The sequence below is a fragment of the Caretta caretta genome, chromosome 1 (genome assembly GCF_965140235.1).
Source record: "Caretta caretta isolate rCarCar2 chromosome 1, rCarCar1.hap1, whole genome shotgun sequence".
In the NCBI taxonomy this organism is placed as follows: Eukaryota; Metazoa; Chordata; order Testudines; family Cheloniidae; genus Caretta; species Caretta caretta.
The window spans coordinates 22,566,757-22,581,455 of record NC_134206.1 but is presented as its reverse complement, the minus strand read 5'-3'; the positions used below and the strand labels follow the sequence as shown (position 1 = coordinate 22,581,455).

Sequence of the window (14,699 nt, the reverse complement as noted above, 5' to 3'; positions counted from 1 at the left end):
TCTGATCTAGTATGGCAAATAGTGTGCCTATGGCAACTGAAGTATGATGTTCAGAATATAAATTAAAAGGACAACTGGAGCACATGTGAAAAACTCCAGTCTAAAAATAAGATCTGTAGTAACACTAAACTTGAGTAAATACTTAATTCCCAATGCTCCTATGTCATGCCTACTAAAGTTAACTGAAAGTTATGTCTGGAAGTCTTGGTGTTTTTAAAATTGCGGGGCAGCTAGACACTAAGGCAGTAAGCTCAACATCAATGTGTGATAAATAAGTATAGCTGTACATGCTTCTGGTGTTGAGAATAGACCCTTTCATTAGAGGTGTGTGAAGTGATCGATTTTGCTAAAATCAATGTGTTCCCAAATACTCAAGGTTTTGTTTCAAGGAGAAATTTGGCCGCCTTTCTTGATAGTAAAAATTGTGTGTGTTGAAAATAAACAACATTTTAAAAAATAAAATATGAATGTTCCCCAAGTAAAAGTGAACTTGATTCTCCCCCCCTCCCCCAGCCCCAATACTCTTTTTCACTTTCATAGTGAAACCATCTTACAGCAAAATGATAATTCAGCCTGTGGACAGGAAATGTCGTCTTTCCCCAAACTGAAGACAACAAGTAAAAAGTGTTTAAAGTCTCTCTAGCAAGCTCAAGGAAAAGTGACTTCTCCCAGAGAAGAGAACTTCTTAGCACATTAGGATTATAATAGTCAAAAGCAAATTTAAAAATAAACATAAATTGAGGTCACAAATTTCAAACTTGGCTCCTGAAATTGAGCAGCTAATCTAACATTTTGACAGGTTTCAGAGTAACAGCCGTGTTAGTCTGTATTCGCAAAAAGAAAAGGAGTACTTGTGGCACCTTAGAGACTAACCAAGTGAGCTGTAGCTCAGGAAAGCTTATGCTCAAATAAATTGGTTAGTCTCTAAGGTGCCACAAGTACTCCTTTTCTTCTAACATTTTGGTATCTGAATCAGTGATCTGATGCAAATTTTTTTTCCTCCCAGGAGGTACTGAGCAAGCACAGCTTCTGTCAATGGGAAAATAAGGCCACTGATTTAGATGCTGACCTTTAGGAACCAAAGTTGGAAAATCAAAATCTTGACTGACTGACTGACTTTCTTATTTACTAGGGATCCTGACAAGATGAGCTAATAAATAGCAATCAAAAATAATCAAACACATGAGAATACTGAGATATTATGTAGTTCCTATGTAGGCACAACTCCCATTAATTGGGTTTGATGGGAATTGTACATGTATAGAAAATGCAGAATCACACCATGAAAATTGTCAGCTAACTCTGTAGGGTAGGTCTAAAGCTTTCAGAATCAGGGGGAAATTGCTGATTTTTGCTCATGTGTGGAGATTTGCCCTAGAATCTACTCTTAACTGTGGTGGCAGGTTTTTAAAAAGTACATAATGTTTTCTTATGTTTTTCCAAGGCAAAAGCTATGGTACTGCAGTGGACTGGATGGACTCCACTTTAGATGAAACCACCCTATGGGAGAGAATGATAAGCTCGCCAAACAAATGGGTAGAAGATACCCTACCACTCAGGATGCTAATGGTAGCAAAGCTGACAAAATAAGATGACTTTCTAATTGCTAGTGTCCAAAATATTTACTTGTTGGATCTTGGGAGGGGAAGGAAATAATAAAATGAGGAACTTGGAGGAATTCTATAAAAGTGTGTATACTACAGTAGATCTGTAGACAGCCTCTGTTCTGTTTTATTTTGTGCTGCTAAACGTTACTACATAATGCAAATTAAACTTTTCTGCTTTCAGACTATTTTTTTAAACTAAAGGCCTTTTACTTCTTGCTCACTGAAAATGAATTAAATAAAGAGTATACTATTGAAATTCAGTGGTCCAATTATAAGGGGTGTGTTGTGTGTATGGTCACCTGGAATAGTCAGAATGTTGGTGATTCGCTAAATAATGGTCCCCAAAAAGCAACAACTTTGTCTATTTCCCAGGGTCTTTTGTGTGTTATTTTAAATGAGCTGACAATAGGTCGCTATATTCATATTCACTGTGTGTTTGCAGCTTAATTTTAATGGCATGTTCAAGTCTCTCTGGTGGTTTCACCCTTTGCTAGAGTTCATGACGGGGAACTCCATCTCTAGTTTTAAATTCCCAGAGCTTGGGAGGGCTTTATCTATTGATATAAGCATTCTATGAAGAGTGATGATATTGAGCTCAATCCTACAAGGTGCTGAATTTCCGCACGTTCAGGATCAGGGCCATAAAGAGGGTTGACTGTACATGTAGTACATACACGAGTGGTTTTGTTAGCTTATTTCTAAAGTATGATTCCGTATGGAAGCAATGAAGTTGAATTTACTGTATTTAAATGTTGCTCTGAAGGATCTTTTCATTCATTAAGTTGCTCATTTTATTCTTGATGGATAAATTGGATATTTATTTTAAGCATATACACTATCTGTACCCAAGTTTGTTGTTGGATTGCTCTTTTGGGTGTGTCAAGACTTTTGTATGCACTTTGGTGCCACCGCTACAACATAGCAGGAATTGGGTAGTTCTTTAAAGAACCTACACCGTACAAAATAGCAAGCAAATTTCAATCCTATAGCATTGTATGTAACTAAAAGTTTGAATGTAAAAAACATAGAAATGTATTACACTGTTTATCTAAAAGCAGCCTATTAAAGCTACAGTTGTGTTCAGAGAAGTAAATGCTCAATTAAAATACACATCTGATCAATTATACTAGATTTGCATTTCATATCTGTAAATTTTTCATATTGCATTATTGAAAGTCAGTCGTCAAAATAAATGCATATGTTACACTTGTGTATTTATTTATTGCAACTACTGTAGGTCTAGAATGGTAATGCATCCTATATTTTATTAAATTGTAAATATGAATCAAGGGAGGGTGAAATTTTGAGATTTTCAAAAGTCACTAAAGGAGTTCAGTACCCAATTCCCATTCACTTTCAATAGAAATTGAGTACCTAACAACATTAGGCATTTTGGGTGAAATTTTTCAAAAGCACCCATGTAGGGTCATGGTAGGAAGCAGTGCAACCAACTTTGAAATCTGGATATTTATGAAGCTTAGAGGTACGATAAGTGCCTGTTGTATCTTTTTATATATTAAAAAAACATTCTGAACTGAGGAGTGTATGTACAGAATTAATTTTTTTTGTATTCACACTACATTCTGATTTGTTTGACATGAGGAGGTGCATATTTTTATAAAGGACTTTAGCTGCACTTGCAAAACTGGATTATTGTGTGCACAATCTTTAACTTTCCACTGGCTAATTTACAAATATATAAGTGCATATTTTGTCTGTACAACTGGGGGCTTGTCTACATGATGCATTAGTGCGCACCAGCATGTTGTGCATGAGCTATCTGTGTGATCCCTGCTGGTGCATGCTAAAAATTCCCTGATGTACAGTGATGTAGCATTGTTTGAAACAGCGCTATGTCTGTGCACACTAGGGAAACTGTAGTGTGAGCCAATAGTCCACACAAGTTAGTGTGGGACAGGCTTGTAAACACTAGAATTTACACCTCTGTTGGGGCACACTAATGCACCACGTAGACAAGCCCTTTAATAATTGTTTTTGTTTAAAAATAGTTTCAGGAGTTTATAGACTGTAGGATTGGAACAGGGCATTTTTGGACTGAAACTCTTCAGGCAGGGAGTCATGTAATAATTTTTTGTACTGTACAGACATCTTTGGAAGTGCTCAAGTTAGGATAACCAAACTAAAATATCTAGCCCATGACAGTGCAAGCCTTTGATAATTAGAATAGTAATCAGATATCCCATTTTTCCTTAATCATTCTTGGTATTGGTACTAAGAGCATCATGCAGCTACCTCAAAAGCCAGTGCTCACTCAAAGTACATCATCATAATTTTATTTTAGATTTAAATTTTTAAAAATCACACCCATACAGAAGCTTTCCATGCCCAAATAATTAATTGCACTTGCAATCTCCTGGCTATCCAAGTTAATTTATACAGGATTATTTAATGCTGCTGAACAGCCAATAAACCAAAGGAACAAAACAGACTCTCTTGCCCTCGTCAGGAACACCGCCTCAAACTTCCCCCAAAATCTTGGCAAATACATTGCTTTTGTAGCATGTCCAGAAGATTAAGTGCTTTTCCAAACCAGCACGTTGGGCTTTTTTCCACTGAGGCAAAAATGAGTCCCCATATCAAATGTGCCACCTTCAAGCCTACAGTGAACTATGCAAGGTCAACTGAGCCAGTCGCAACAGTAGCCTTAAAAAATATAGCAGTGCTCAGTAGTGCAGTGTTAGACGACTGTATTGGTATCTTCATGAAAGCCCTGATTCATAGCCTGTTGATTTCAGTGGACTTTGGCTCAGCTCCTAAAAGCTATTACTTTCCTATCTTTTAACAGCTAAGTTTACTAAGCTTTAGTGTTGTTTTACTGCGTAACATAACATAAAAGGGAAATGCACTGGCTTCCCCTCAAAGCTTTTTCAGTGGACTATACTGCAGTGCAAAGAAATGCAACAAATCAAATGCCAAAGAAATTGAATTGTCTTGGGAAAACATATGACAGTAAAATGGTATATGGCTTTATTTACAAAACTGGAGCCTTAAGATTCCCGGTCCGGAAAACTGGCTTTTTCCTTTTAAATTGTTTTAACAGGAGCTTAGTATTAAGCAATGCACTTACCCTGCAGCCAGGAAGAATTTTAACACTCGAGCAATGTTATGGTGAAAAGAGCTAATATTTTTAAAACTGTATTTAACGAAAGTATTTATTGGTAATAGTCCTTTGAAAATGTTTCACCTAACTAATATGGACTTTTTACCACTGTGTGTGCAAACAACCCTACACTAAAGCACTATGTGCCTCTGACTGACTACTAACATTTGCTCTGACAGAAAAAAGCCTAGAGGAATTTGTTTTTGATAGCCAGGGCTCAGCTGTCAAGACAAAAGACTTCAGGAAGCCAACTTCCTTGTTTGTTTTGCTTGGGTATGTCTCCACTGCAGCTGAGAGTGAGGGGGTAGCCAGCCTTGCACTGGCTTGGACTGAGCTAGCACGCTAAAAATAGCAGTGACACCATGGTGGCAGCAGCAGAGACTTGGGCTAGCTACCCAAGGTTGGATCCAGGGGGTCAGGTGGGTCTGAGCTTGGGTGCCTACTGAGTGCCTAGCCCAAGCCTCCACCTGTGCCACAGTGTCCACACAGCTGTTTTAACGGTGCTAGCTTGGGCTGAGCTAGTGCGAGTTTGTCTATCCAGGCTGGAAGACTCTCTCCCAGCTGCAGCGGAAACCTACCCTGTCACCTTGCAGTCAAAGGGAAGAAGGCCTCCAAGTCATCCGTAGCATGTAGTTGAGACATGATATTGGAAGGCAAAAGACAACCTTCGAGGAAAGTGCATGCCACTGAGTCAATAGCTGTCGTGAACTAAACTCCAATTACCCTTTATGAAGGAGCCCATAAGCCGTAAGCAGTTCTGTGTCCCTCACTTTTTAAGATAATACATACCTGAGGTCTGTTCTTCCAATGAAGCTTATGTCTGGCAAACCTGTCACAAGCAGTAGTACATCAGCAATTCTAATGAGTCTAAAGTGCCGACTCTACTTTATTTTAAAAGCATTGCTCTCAAGGCCGATTCCCTGCTCTGGCACTGTGAGTGCAGAAGGTGGGGGCTCCCAAGGATTCTAAAAAGGAATACTGGCCACTCCAGGCAGGTATCAAACTCTCCAAGTTACAGCTTCTCTCTGACTTTGGATGGGTTGATGCTGCCACCACCCAAGTGCAAAACCCCTTTGAGGACCCCAGAAGGTGCACTTAGAATCATACCCCTTCCTGTGGGGTACCCTAAAGCCCTTTCACTCCCCACCCCATTGGCGAAGAGCTGAGAAAGAAAACAAAGGAAATCAGCTGTTGCCACAAGCTAATTAAACAATATGCACAAACATCTTAGTACACAAAATCCAATCATGTTCTTAAAAAAGGTAAGTTTTTATTAAAAACAAAAAAAGAAAATACATTGGAAACTCAGGCTATTGCTAGATTTAAAAAACCCACTTACAAAAGTTCAGCATCAAGAATACCCTTCTTGAGGTCCATCTCAAAGGTTACAAGCAAAACAAAAGCAGTTGGGGTTAGCACAGAGGAGTCCACAAGCCATAAAGAAATAAAAATAAATAAATCTACTTGTGTCTTCCTGGACATTTCCTGAGCTACTTACATATTGAGGGGGTTTCAAGTGAGTAGTTTCTAGGTATGATTTAGATGATTTTTCATACCTGGCCCCAAACTTCTTACAGCATAGTTCCAGACCTGTCTCTGCTTCTCCCCGAGAACAACACACACAGAGAAAGGGGAAGGTTTTTTCCCAATTTTAAAAAAGTCCTAGCCTTCCCATTAGCTCTTTTGGTCAGGTGCCCACTTCCTTTCTTTTACCTATGCAGGGAGATTTTTTAACCCTATACAGGTAAAGCAAGTAGAGAACAGCTACTAAGAGGGATTTTAGAGCTAACTGGCTGGCTGGATCCATAAAAGGGAGCTACTCCCCCTCTCTTCCCCTTCATTTATCACAATTGCATATAATCCTCCCACCTGGAAATACATTTCCCACACGTATGACTAGCCTTGACATAACTTTACCTCCCTGTTCCAAAATCAGTATTGTCAGACATGAATAAAGTAGAAGAAAGAACATTTTCCCCTTGCCTACATACTCTGGCTTCTGCCTATCTTTCTGTTCTCACTTCTTTTTGTTGCCATCTTTGCTGCACAGAAGCCACCTAACAGCCTCCATCACATAGCTTTCCCACTCTCATTCAGGCTTCTGTCCATTCTGCCCTATAGGCAGCATGTGCTCCCCTCTGTTCTAGCCCATCAAATCCCACCTAAAAATGCACTTAATTTGCCAGGGAAACCTATTTAAGAACATAAGAATGGCCATACTGGGTCAGACCAAAGGTCCATTTAGCCCAGTATCCTGTCTTCTGACAGCGGCCAATGCCAGGTGCCCCAGAGGGAATGAACAGGTAATCAAGTGATCCATTCCCAGCTTCTATAAACCTGAGCCTGCTCACCCACCCACACCAACCCTCTTACCCTACTGAAAAAGCTATAATCTATGTGCCCAGCCTCTCTGTCAATTGCACATACAGTACATACACTTTCCTCCCGCACACACATTAGTGGAGCCAATAAGACATATGCATGACCTCTCTCTCTCTCCAAGTACATTGCTCTTGCTGTTTGCTCTTCTCTTTCACCTCATGCCTAGATCCTTCATTGCTCTTTGGGGCAAGGTCCATATCTCATTATCTTCAGCATGGAGACAGTTATGAAGACAAGGCCCCTCCACTGAACTTTACAGCCTGACAATGTGACTTCTCCAGCTCTTTGTGAGTTCAGGCCTGCAGTTCATTTCAATATTTCCTCTTTTGGAATATCCCGTTCTCGTTACAGGATCTTTTAAAAAGTATGTTAGTGGCGCTTGTTTGCTATGAAGCACTCGCAGCTATTTCAAAGTTGGCCTGACTACACATGGCAGACTTCCAAGTAGCCAAGTCACGGGCATGAGCTGTGGAGTGACTCGAGTCTGAGTCAGCCCCTTGTCTCCATGGAGACAGAAACCCTACAGTAGGAGTGGCAGACAAACCAGAGAAAAGAAAATATCTGGTAAGGAAACATTTTCCTATTCTCTTCCTCCACACTATTCTCAATCCATCCTCTTTAGCCTGTTTTCCTTTCACCCAGCCCACCTAAACCTGGTCCTTTCCTCCCCCTCCAATTCTTTCCATTTGTCAGGAGGCAGGGAAAGCAGCAGCGGGTGTGCGTGGACTGATGTACCTAGAAGGGATGGCACCCTCTGGAGAAGGTCACCACCACAAAACTCTGAGGCTGTTCTTTAATCTCTGCTGCCTAGCTGTATGCCCCCGCTCCTCTCCTTCACATTCCCTCCCTTGCCCTCCATCCTCTTTCTCTTTTCTTTTCCTTGTATTGACTCCCCGCTTCCTGTTATCCTCTTATCCTACCACTACCTCACAATCTAAAAACAAAATGTGCTGCTTTTCAGCATGCTCATTTACATGTATGTTTTACACACCTCTATTCATGTGTCTTTTTGAGTGGAAGCTCTTTAGTGCAGATAGTCTCTTTTCACACATTTCTGCAACACCGAGGATGACAGGGTCCCAGTCTGCTCTTACAATATAAATATTTTCCCCATTTTCCACATGAGGAAACTGAGGCACAGACAAGTGACATGCCCAAGATAATACAGCAAATCAGTGACAAAGGTAAAATTAGAATACAAGTCTCCAACCCTGTGCTTTAACCATTAGATCACTCACCTTCAGTAATAATAATTAGCACTTATATAGCCCTTTTCATTCACAGAGGTCCAGACATTGTTTACAATCATTTACAATCAGTTAAAAGACCAGTCCAGTAACTCCAGCTATATTTGTGTTTCTAATAACAGATATGGAATGAGAAATAAAGGGGAAGAAAATTGTGTAAGGATTTATTTGTCTTAATGTTATAGTTAAGTAAACAAACAGTGTTTGCCTGGAATCACAGCACCAGCACATCAGTAAAGAACTGCCATGGGTTTGTCATCAGGGGGTAGCTGGACCTGGATAAGTACTATTCTTAATTAGGTTTGTTTTGTTTTTTTCTGGCTAGGCTAAGTGTCTTCTCTTCACTGCTTCCTTAATTTTGCACTGGTGCAGCAGAGAATCATAGGACTGGAAGGGACCTCGAGAGGTCATCTAATCCAGTCACCTGCACTCATGGCAGGACTAAATATTTTCTAGACCATCCCTGACAGGTGTTTGTCTAACCTGCTCTTAAAAATCTCCAATGATGAAGATTCCACAACCTCCCTAGGCAATTTATTCCAGTGCTTAACCACCCTGACAGTTAGGAAGTTTTTCCTAATGTCCAACCTAAACCTCCCTTGCTGCAATTTAAGCCCATTGCTTCTTGTCCTATCCGCAGACGTTAAAAAAAAACAAATTTTCTCCCTCCTCCTTGTAACAACCTTTTATGTACTTGAACTGTTATCACGTCCCCTCTCAGTCTTCTCTTTTCCACACTAAACAAACCCATTTTTTTCAATCTTCCCTCATAGGTCATATTTTCTAGACCTTGAATCATTTTTGTTGCTCTTCTCCGGACTTTCTCCAGTTTGTCCACATCTTTCCTGAAATGTGGTGCCCAGAACTGGACACAATAATCCAGTTGAGGCCTAATGAGCGCGGAGTAAAGCAGAAGAATTACTTCTCATGTCTTGCTTACATCCCAAAATGATGATCGCTTTTTTTGCAACAATATTACACTGTTGACTCATATTTAGCTTGTGATCCACTATGACCCCCCCAGATCCCTTTCCGCAGTCCTCTTTCCTAGACAGTCATTTCAAATTTTGTATGTGTGCAACTGATTGTTCCTTCCTAAGTGAAGTACTTTGCATTTGTCCTGATTGAATTTAATCTTTCTTACTTCAGACCATTTCTCCAGTTTGTCCAGATCATTTTGAATTTTAATCCTACCCTCCAAAGCACTTGCAACCCCTCCCAGCGTGGTATCATCTGCAAACGTTGTAAGTGTACTTTCTATGCCATTATCTAAATCATTGATGAAGATATTGAACAGAACTGGACCCAGAACCAATCTCTGTGGGACTCCACTTGTTATGCCCTTCCAGCATGACTGTGAACGAACCACTGATAACTATGCTCTGGGAACGGTTTTTCAACCAGTTATGCACCCACCTTATAGTAGCTCCATCTAGGTTGCATTTCCCTAGTTTGTTTATGAGAAGGTCATACGAGACAGTATCAAAAGCCTTACTAAAGTCAAGATATACCATGTCTACTGCTTCCCCCTCATCCACAAAGCTTGTTACTCTGTCAAAGAAAGCTACCAGGTTGGTCTGACACAATTTGTTCTTGACAAATCCAAGCTGACTGTTACTTATCACCTTATTATCTTCTAGATGTTTGCAAATTGATTGCTTAATTATTTGCTCCATTATCTTTCCAGGTACCGAAGTTAAGCTGAGTGGTCTGTAATTCCCCGGGTTGTCCTTATTTCCCTTTTTATAGATCGGCACTATATTTGCCTTTTTCCAGTCTTCTGGAATCTCTCATGACTTTTCAAAGATAATCGCTAATGGCTCAGATATCTCCTCAGTCAGCTCCTTGAGTATTCTAGGATGTATTTCATCAGGCCCTGGTGACTCGAAGACATCTAACTTGTCTAAGTAATTTTTAACTCGTTATTTCCCTATTTTAGCCTCTGATCCTACATCATTTTCACTGGCATTCACTATGTTAGACATCCAATCACTACCAACCTTTTTGGTGAAAACCGAAACAAAGAAGTAATTAAGCATTTCTGCCATTTCCACATTTTCCGTTATTGTTTCCCCCCTTCATTGAGTTAACAGGCCTACCCTGTCCTTGGTCTTCCTCTTGCTTCTAATGTATTTGTAGAATGTTTTCTGGTTATCCTTTATGTCTCCAGCTAGTATGATCTTGTTTTGTGCCTTGGCCTTTCTAATTTTGTGTCTACATACTTGTGTTGTTTATATTCATCCTTTTTGTAATTTGATCTAGTTTTCAGTTTTTGAAGGACTCTTTTTTGATTTTTAGATCATTGAAGATCTCCTGGTTAAGCCAGGGTGGTCTCTTGCCATATTTCTTATCTTTCCTATGCAGTGGGATAGTTTGTTCTTGTGCCCTTATGACCAGGGTCCCAGGGAGTTTCTCAATTAGGGTGAACTGCAAAGAATGGGGCAGACAATCCCCAAAGCTGGTGGATATCTCAATACTTAGATTTACCAAACCAGCACAAAACAGCTTCTATGATACCTTACTGGTTACCCAGAAGCCAACACAGTTCCCTTAAAGCAACCCAGCCTCAGGCCTCCACCCAGACACCCACGTCAAATATGATGAGGATTACTGAAAATCTTATTCATCATATAAGAAAGTTCTACCAATCCCAAAGGATCAGACACATTATCTCCCAGGTTAATGAATATTTCAGATCTTACCCAAATATACACTTACAGCCAATTCCTATTAACTAAACTAAAATTTATTAAAAAAGAAAAGAGAGAAAGAGTATTGGTTAAAAGATCAGTATACATACAGACATGAGTACAGTTCTTGAGATTCAGATTCACAATGGAGATGGTGAGCTTTGTAGTTGCAAAGAGTTCTTTCAGAATTAGTTCACAGGTTATAGTCCAATGTTTATATTCAGGGTGATTCCAGGTTAGGACTGAAAATCTCAGCCTTGTGGCTTAAGCTTCCCCTGCATGAAGCATTAAGCAGATCTGAGATGACAGGATCAGGTCCCAAGAGTCTTTTATACAGTCTTTTTTTTAGTATTCGCTTGACCATACAGTCCTGGGTGAACAATAGGCTTTTGATGTAACCTTCTGTTTCCCAAACATCACCGGTAATTTATCCATTAAGTAGCTCATATACAGTTTTAAAGAGACATATAGACAATGACACTATTTCACCCAAGATTCATCTAAATGTTAATATTTCCTTTTGATCGCTGAATCAACAGTAATAGACAGGAACTATCTGTTTACATGGCTAACATCAAACAAGACACACGTATAATTAGTATCACCTCTAATTCTCTAACAATACAGGTTTGCATTTCAAATTCTAACCTATCTAACATGGAGTGGCCCTAATTACCACTCATATACTTTTCTAACATGTTTCTACAGGTTGGTTCTGGGTCATTTAGCCTGCAGGATGCTTAACCCTTTCTGGCCATGCATCACAGCCCTTAATAATGTCTCTCTGAAAAACTGTCAACTGTCTTCAGTTGATTTTCCTCTTAGACTTCCTTCCCATGGGATCTTACCTACCAACTCCCTGAGTTTGCTCAAGTCTGCCTTCTTGAAATCCATTGTCTTTATTTTGCTGTTCTCCCTCCCACCGTTCCTTAGAATCATGAACTCTACCATTTCATGATCACTTTCACGCAAGCTGCCTTCCACTTTCAAATTCTCAGCCAGTTCCTCCCTATCTGCCAAAATCAAATTGAGAACAGCATCTCCCCTAGTATCTTTCTCCACCTTCTGAAATAAAAACTTGTTGGATAATCTGTGTCCTGCTGTGTTGTTTTTCCAACAGATGTCTGAGTAGCTGAAGTCCCACATCACCACCAAGTCCTGTGCTTTGGATGATTCTGTTGTTTAAAAAAAAAAAAAGCCTCATCCACTTCTTCTTCCTGGTTAGGTGGTCTGTAGTAGACCCCTACCATAACATCACCCTGGTTTTTTATCCCTTTTATCCTTTCCCAGAGACTTTCAGCAAGTCTGTCTCCTATTTCCATCTTAACCTCAGTCCAAGTATATATATATATATATATTACTATATAAGGCAACACCTCCTCCCTTTTTTCCCTGTCTGTCCTTCCTGAGCAAACTGTACCCTTTTATACCAATATTCCAGTCATGCGTATTATCTCACCAAGTCTATAACTATGTCATAGTTGTGCTTATTTACTAGCATTTTGAGTTCTTCCTGCTTATTCCCCATACTTCTCGCATTAGTATACAGATATGTAAGATACTAATTTGATTCCCCCCGCTCAATCTGCAGAGCCAAGGAAAGTGACCAGCTCAAGAGCTGTTGGCAAACTGCAATCTGTTCTGGAATGTCCAGGTCTCCTGACTTGTGATATAATGGAACTCCCCAGGCATATCCACCAATTGCAGCCTTGTTGGTTGGGAAACTAGAACTGTTGGATGCAATTAAATAATTTTGAATGTTACTAAGAGAAGCTGTTGTTATCTAGCTTGAATTACAGACTCTGCAGGAGACAGCAGCTCCATGCCTCAGGATGAGAAAGACCCTGAGATGTCCTGCCCCACAAATGATCCAAAGGAGGCTGAATTAGAAACAAAAGGAGACATGGGCGATCTGTATGAGGCCCTGGAGAAGCTCCATGGGCTCTCTGATGGGGAGAAGGGGGAGAAGGCTCTGCTACGTTCACGCCTCCATGAGCAGTCTCAGCTCATCTGCATATTGAAGAAGCGAGCGGATGATACCCTAATGCGCTGCAAGGCACTGGAAAGTCTCAACATGGAGCTGGAGGAGTTGAGGATGGAGGATAGTGTGAGGCTGGAAAGTCAGACCCGGCGGGCCCAGCAGCTGGAGGAGCGCTTTATGGACTTGGCTGCCAACCATGAGGACATGATTCGCTTCAAGGATGAGCACAAGCAGCAGAACATGCTGCTGAGGGAGGAAAATAAGCACCTGAGGCAGGAAAACAATAGCCTTTTCAGCAAGGCTCTGAAGAAGAAGGAGGCTGAGGTTCTCCAGCTCACTTCCCAAGGGACGAGGCTCTCTCAGGAGGTAGATTCTTTAAAAGAGAGATGTGCTCAAGAGAGCCACAGAGCTCAGGAGCGAGAGAAGGAGCTACTGGAAGTTCAGAGCCAACAAGCCAGTGTCCATGCCAGGGAAACTGATTTACTGAGAAGCCAACTGCAAAGCCTGGAGGAGAAGCACTGCCAAATTGCTGCACAGCTGGAGCAGGCAGAAAGGCAACAAAAGGCTGAGGGCAGCAAGCTGCAAGCCAAGTTGGAGAGGGTGATCCGTGAGAAAGAGGAGCTGCTGCATCTGGCTATGGAGAGGGGCAAGACACTGCAGGAGAAGCAACGGGAAATTCAGCAGCTGGAGAAGAAGCTGGAGTCTGCAGAGAGGGCCAGGCTGACAGCAGAGGAGCGCTTTGTGAGAGAGGTAGCAGCAGTGGACAGCAACCTAAGGGTCCAAGAGCTGCAGCGACGTCTGGAGGGAAATGAGCAAGCATACAGTGAGCTCTGGATGCAGTTTGATGCTTACAAGAAACACAGCATGGACTTACTTACTAAAGAAAAAGAGCTGAACAACAAACTCCGCCACTTCATGTCATAACCCCTCATCCTCTGTTCAGCTCTCAGCAGAACTATTATAGCACACTACTTACTGCTTGTTAGTAACCCTTTTTTTAAAAACTAAAATGATCTTGTATCAGATTTCTTTATTAGTGTGCTCACAACTTTACAAACCTTTTATGAGGGCTGGTTTGAAGCCCATTTTTTGTTTCCATACTATTGATTTGAGGTGGCAGCCTAAATGCAGCACTTTGAGTTAGTAGAACAAGTTATGCTAAATAAAACTGGGAAACAATGGACTTTAGTATGAAAAATTCATAATCATTTATGAGTTTGTCTTGTTTGTTCCTTGCCTCTTATGTTTCTAGTAATTTTTTCAGATTATAGAAGTACATTAAATATTTTACATGACAAATAAAGAGGGGAAAAGAAGCTCTTGCCCTGAAAAGTTTAGATTTGATACAGCAAATTGTTAATATACAGTAAAGTGGAGCTGGGAAGGAAAAAGGGGTCGCACCAAGATCACAGTTTATTACCTGTATGGAGGGATAAAGCAGATTACCACATGTACAGTATCTTTATCACTGAGGATGATTTTCAGATAGATGATTAGTTGTTTATATATTAGGGGTCTGATTCAAAGCAATCATCATCAACAGAAAAGCTCCCATCAACTTCTGAGGGGCTTGGATCAGGTCCTAGGTATGAAAAATGTGGATCAGTAGAAATTAGGTTTAAAATTGGACTTTGTTCATCATCCTCAAGTAAACTGAGCCCTATGCTGTCC

At 40.6% G+C, this 14,699-nt stretch overlaps 2 protein-coding genes across 7 annotated transcripts in view; both read left to right on the top strand.

The window, feature by feature from the left end:
• Positions 1–2,813, top strand: part of SYTL2 (synaptotagmin like 2) — an 86,543-nt gene extending 83,730 nt beyond the window's left edge. For all 6 annotated transcript variants that reach the window (XM_075126510.1, XM_075126505.1, XM_075126499.1 and 3 more), the window contains one exon: positions 1,445–2,813. In XM_075126510.1, coding sequence (XP_074982611.1) covers positions 1,445–1,590 — 146 coding nt within the window. In that variant the 3' untranslated portion in view covers positions 1,591–2,813. The remainder of the gene's footprint in view (positions 1–1,444) is intronic.
• Positions 2,814–7,597: 4,784 nt separating this feature from the next.
• Positions 7,598–14,233, top strand: CCDC89 (coiled-coil domain containing 89). Its single transcript, XM_048841421.2, has 2 exons — positions 7,598–7,674; positions 12,835–14,233. Exon 2 carries the CDS (start codon positions 12,870–12,872, stop codon positions 13,950–13,952), a length of 1,083 nt encoding a protein of 360 aa, XP_048697378.2. The 5' UTR covers positions 7,598–7,674; positions 12,835–12,869; the 3' UTR covers positions 13,953–14,233.
• The last annotated feature ends 466 nt before the right edge of the window (positions 14,234–14,699 follow it).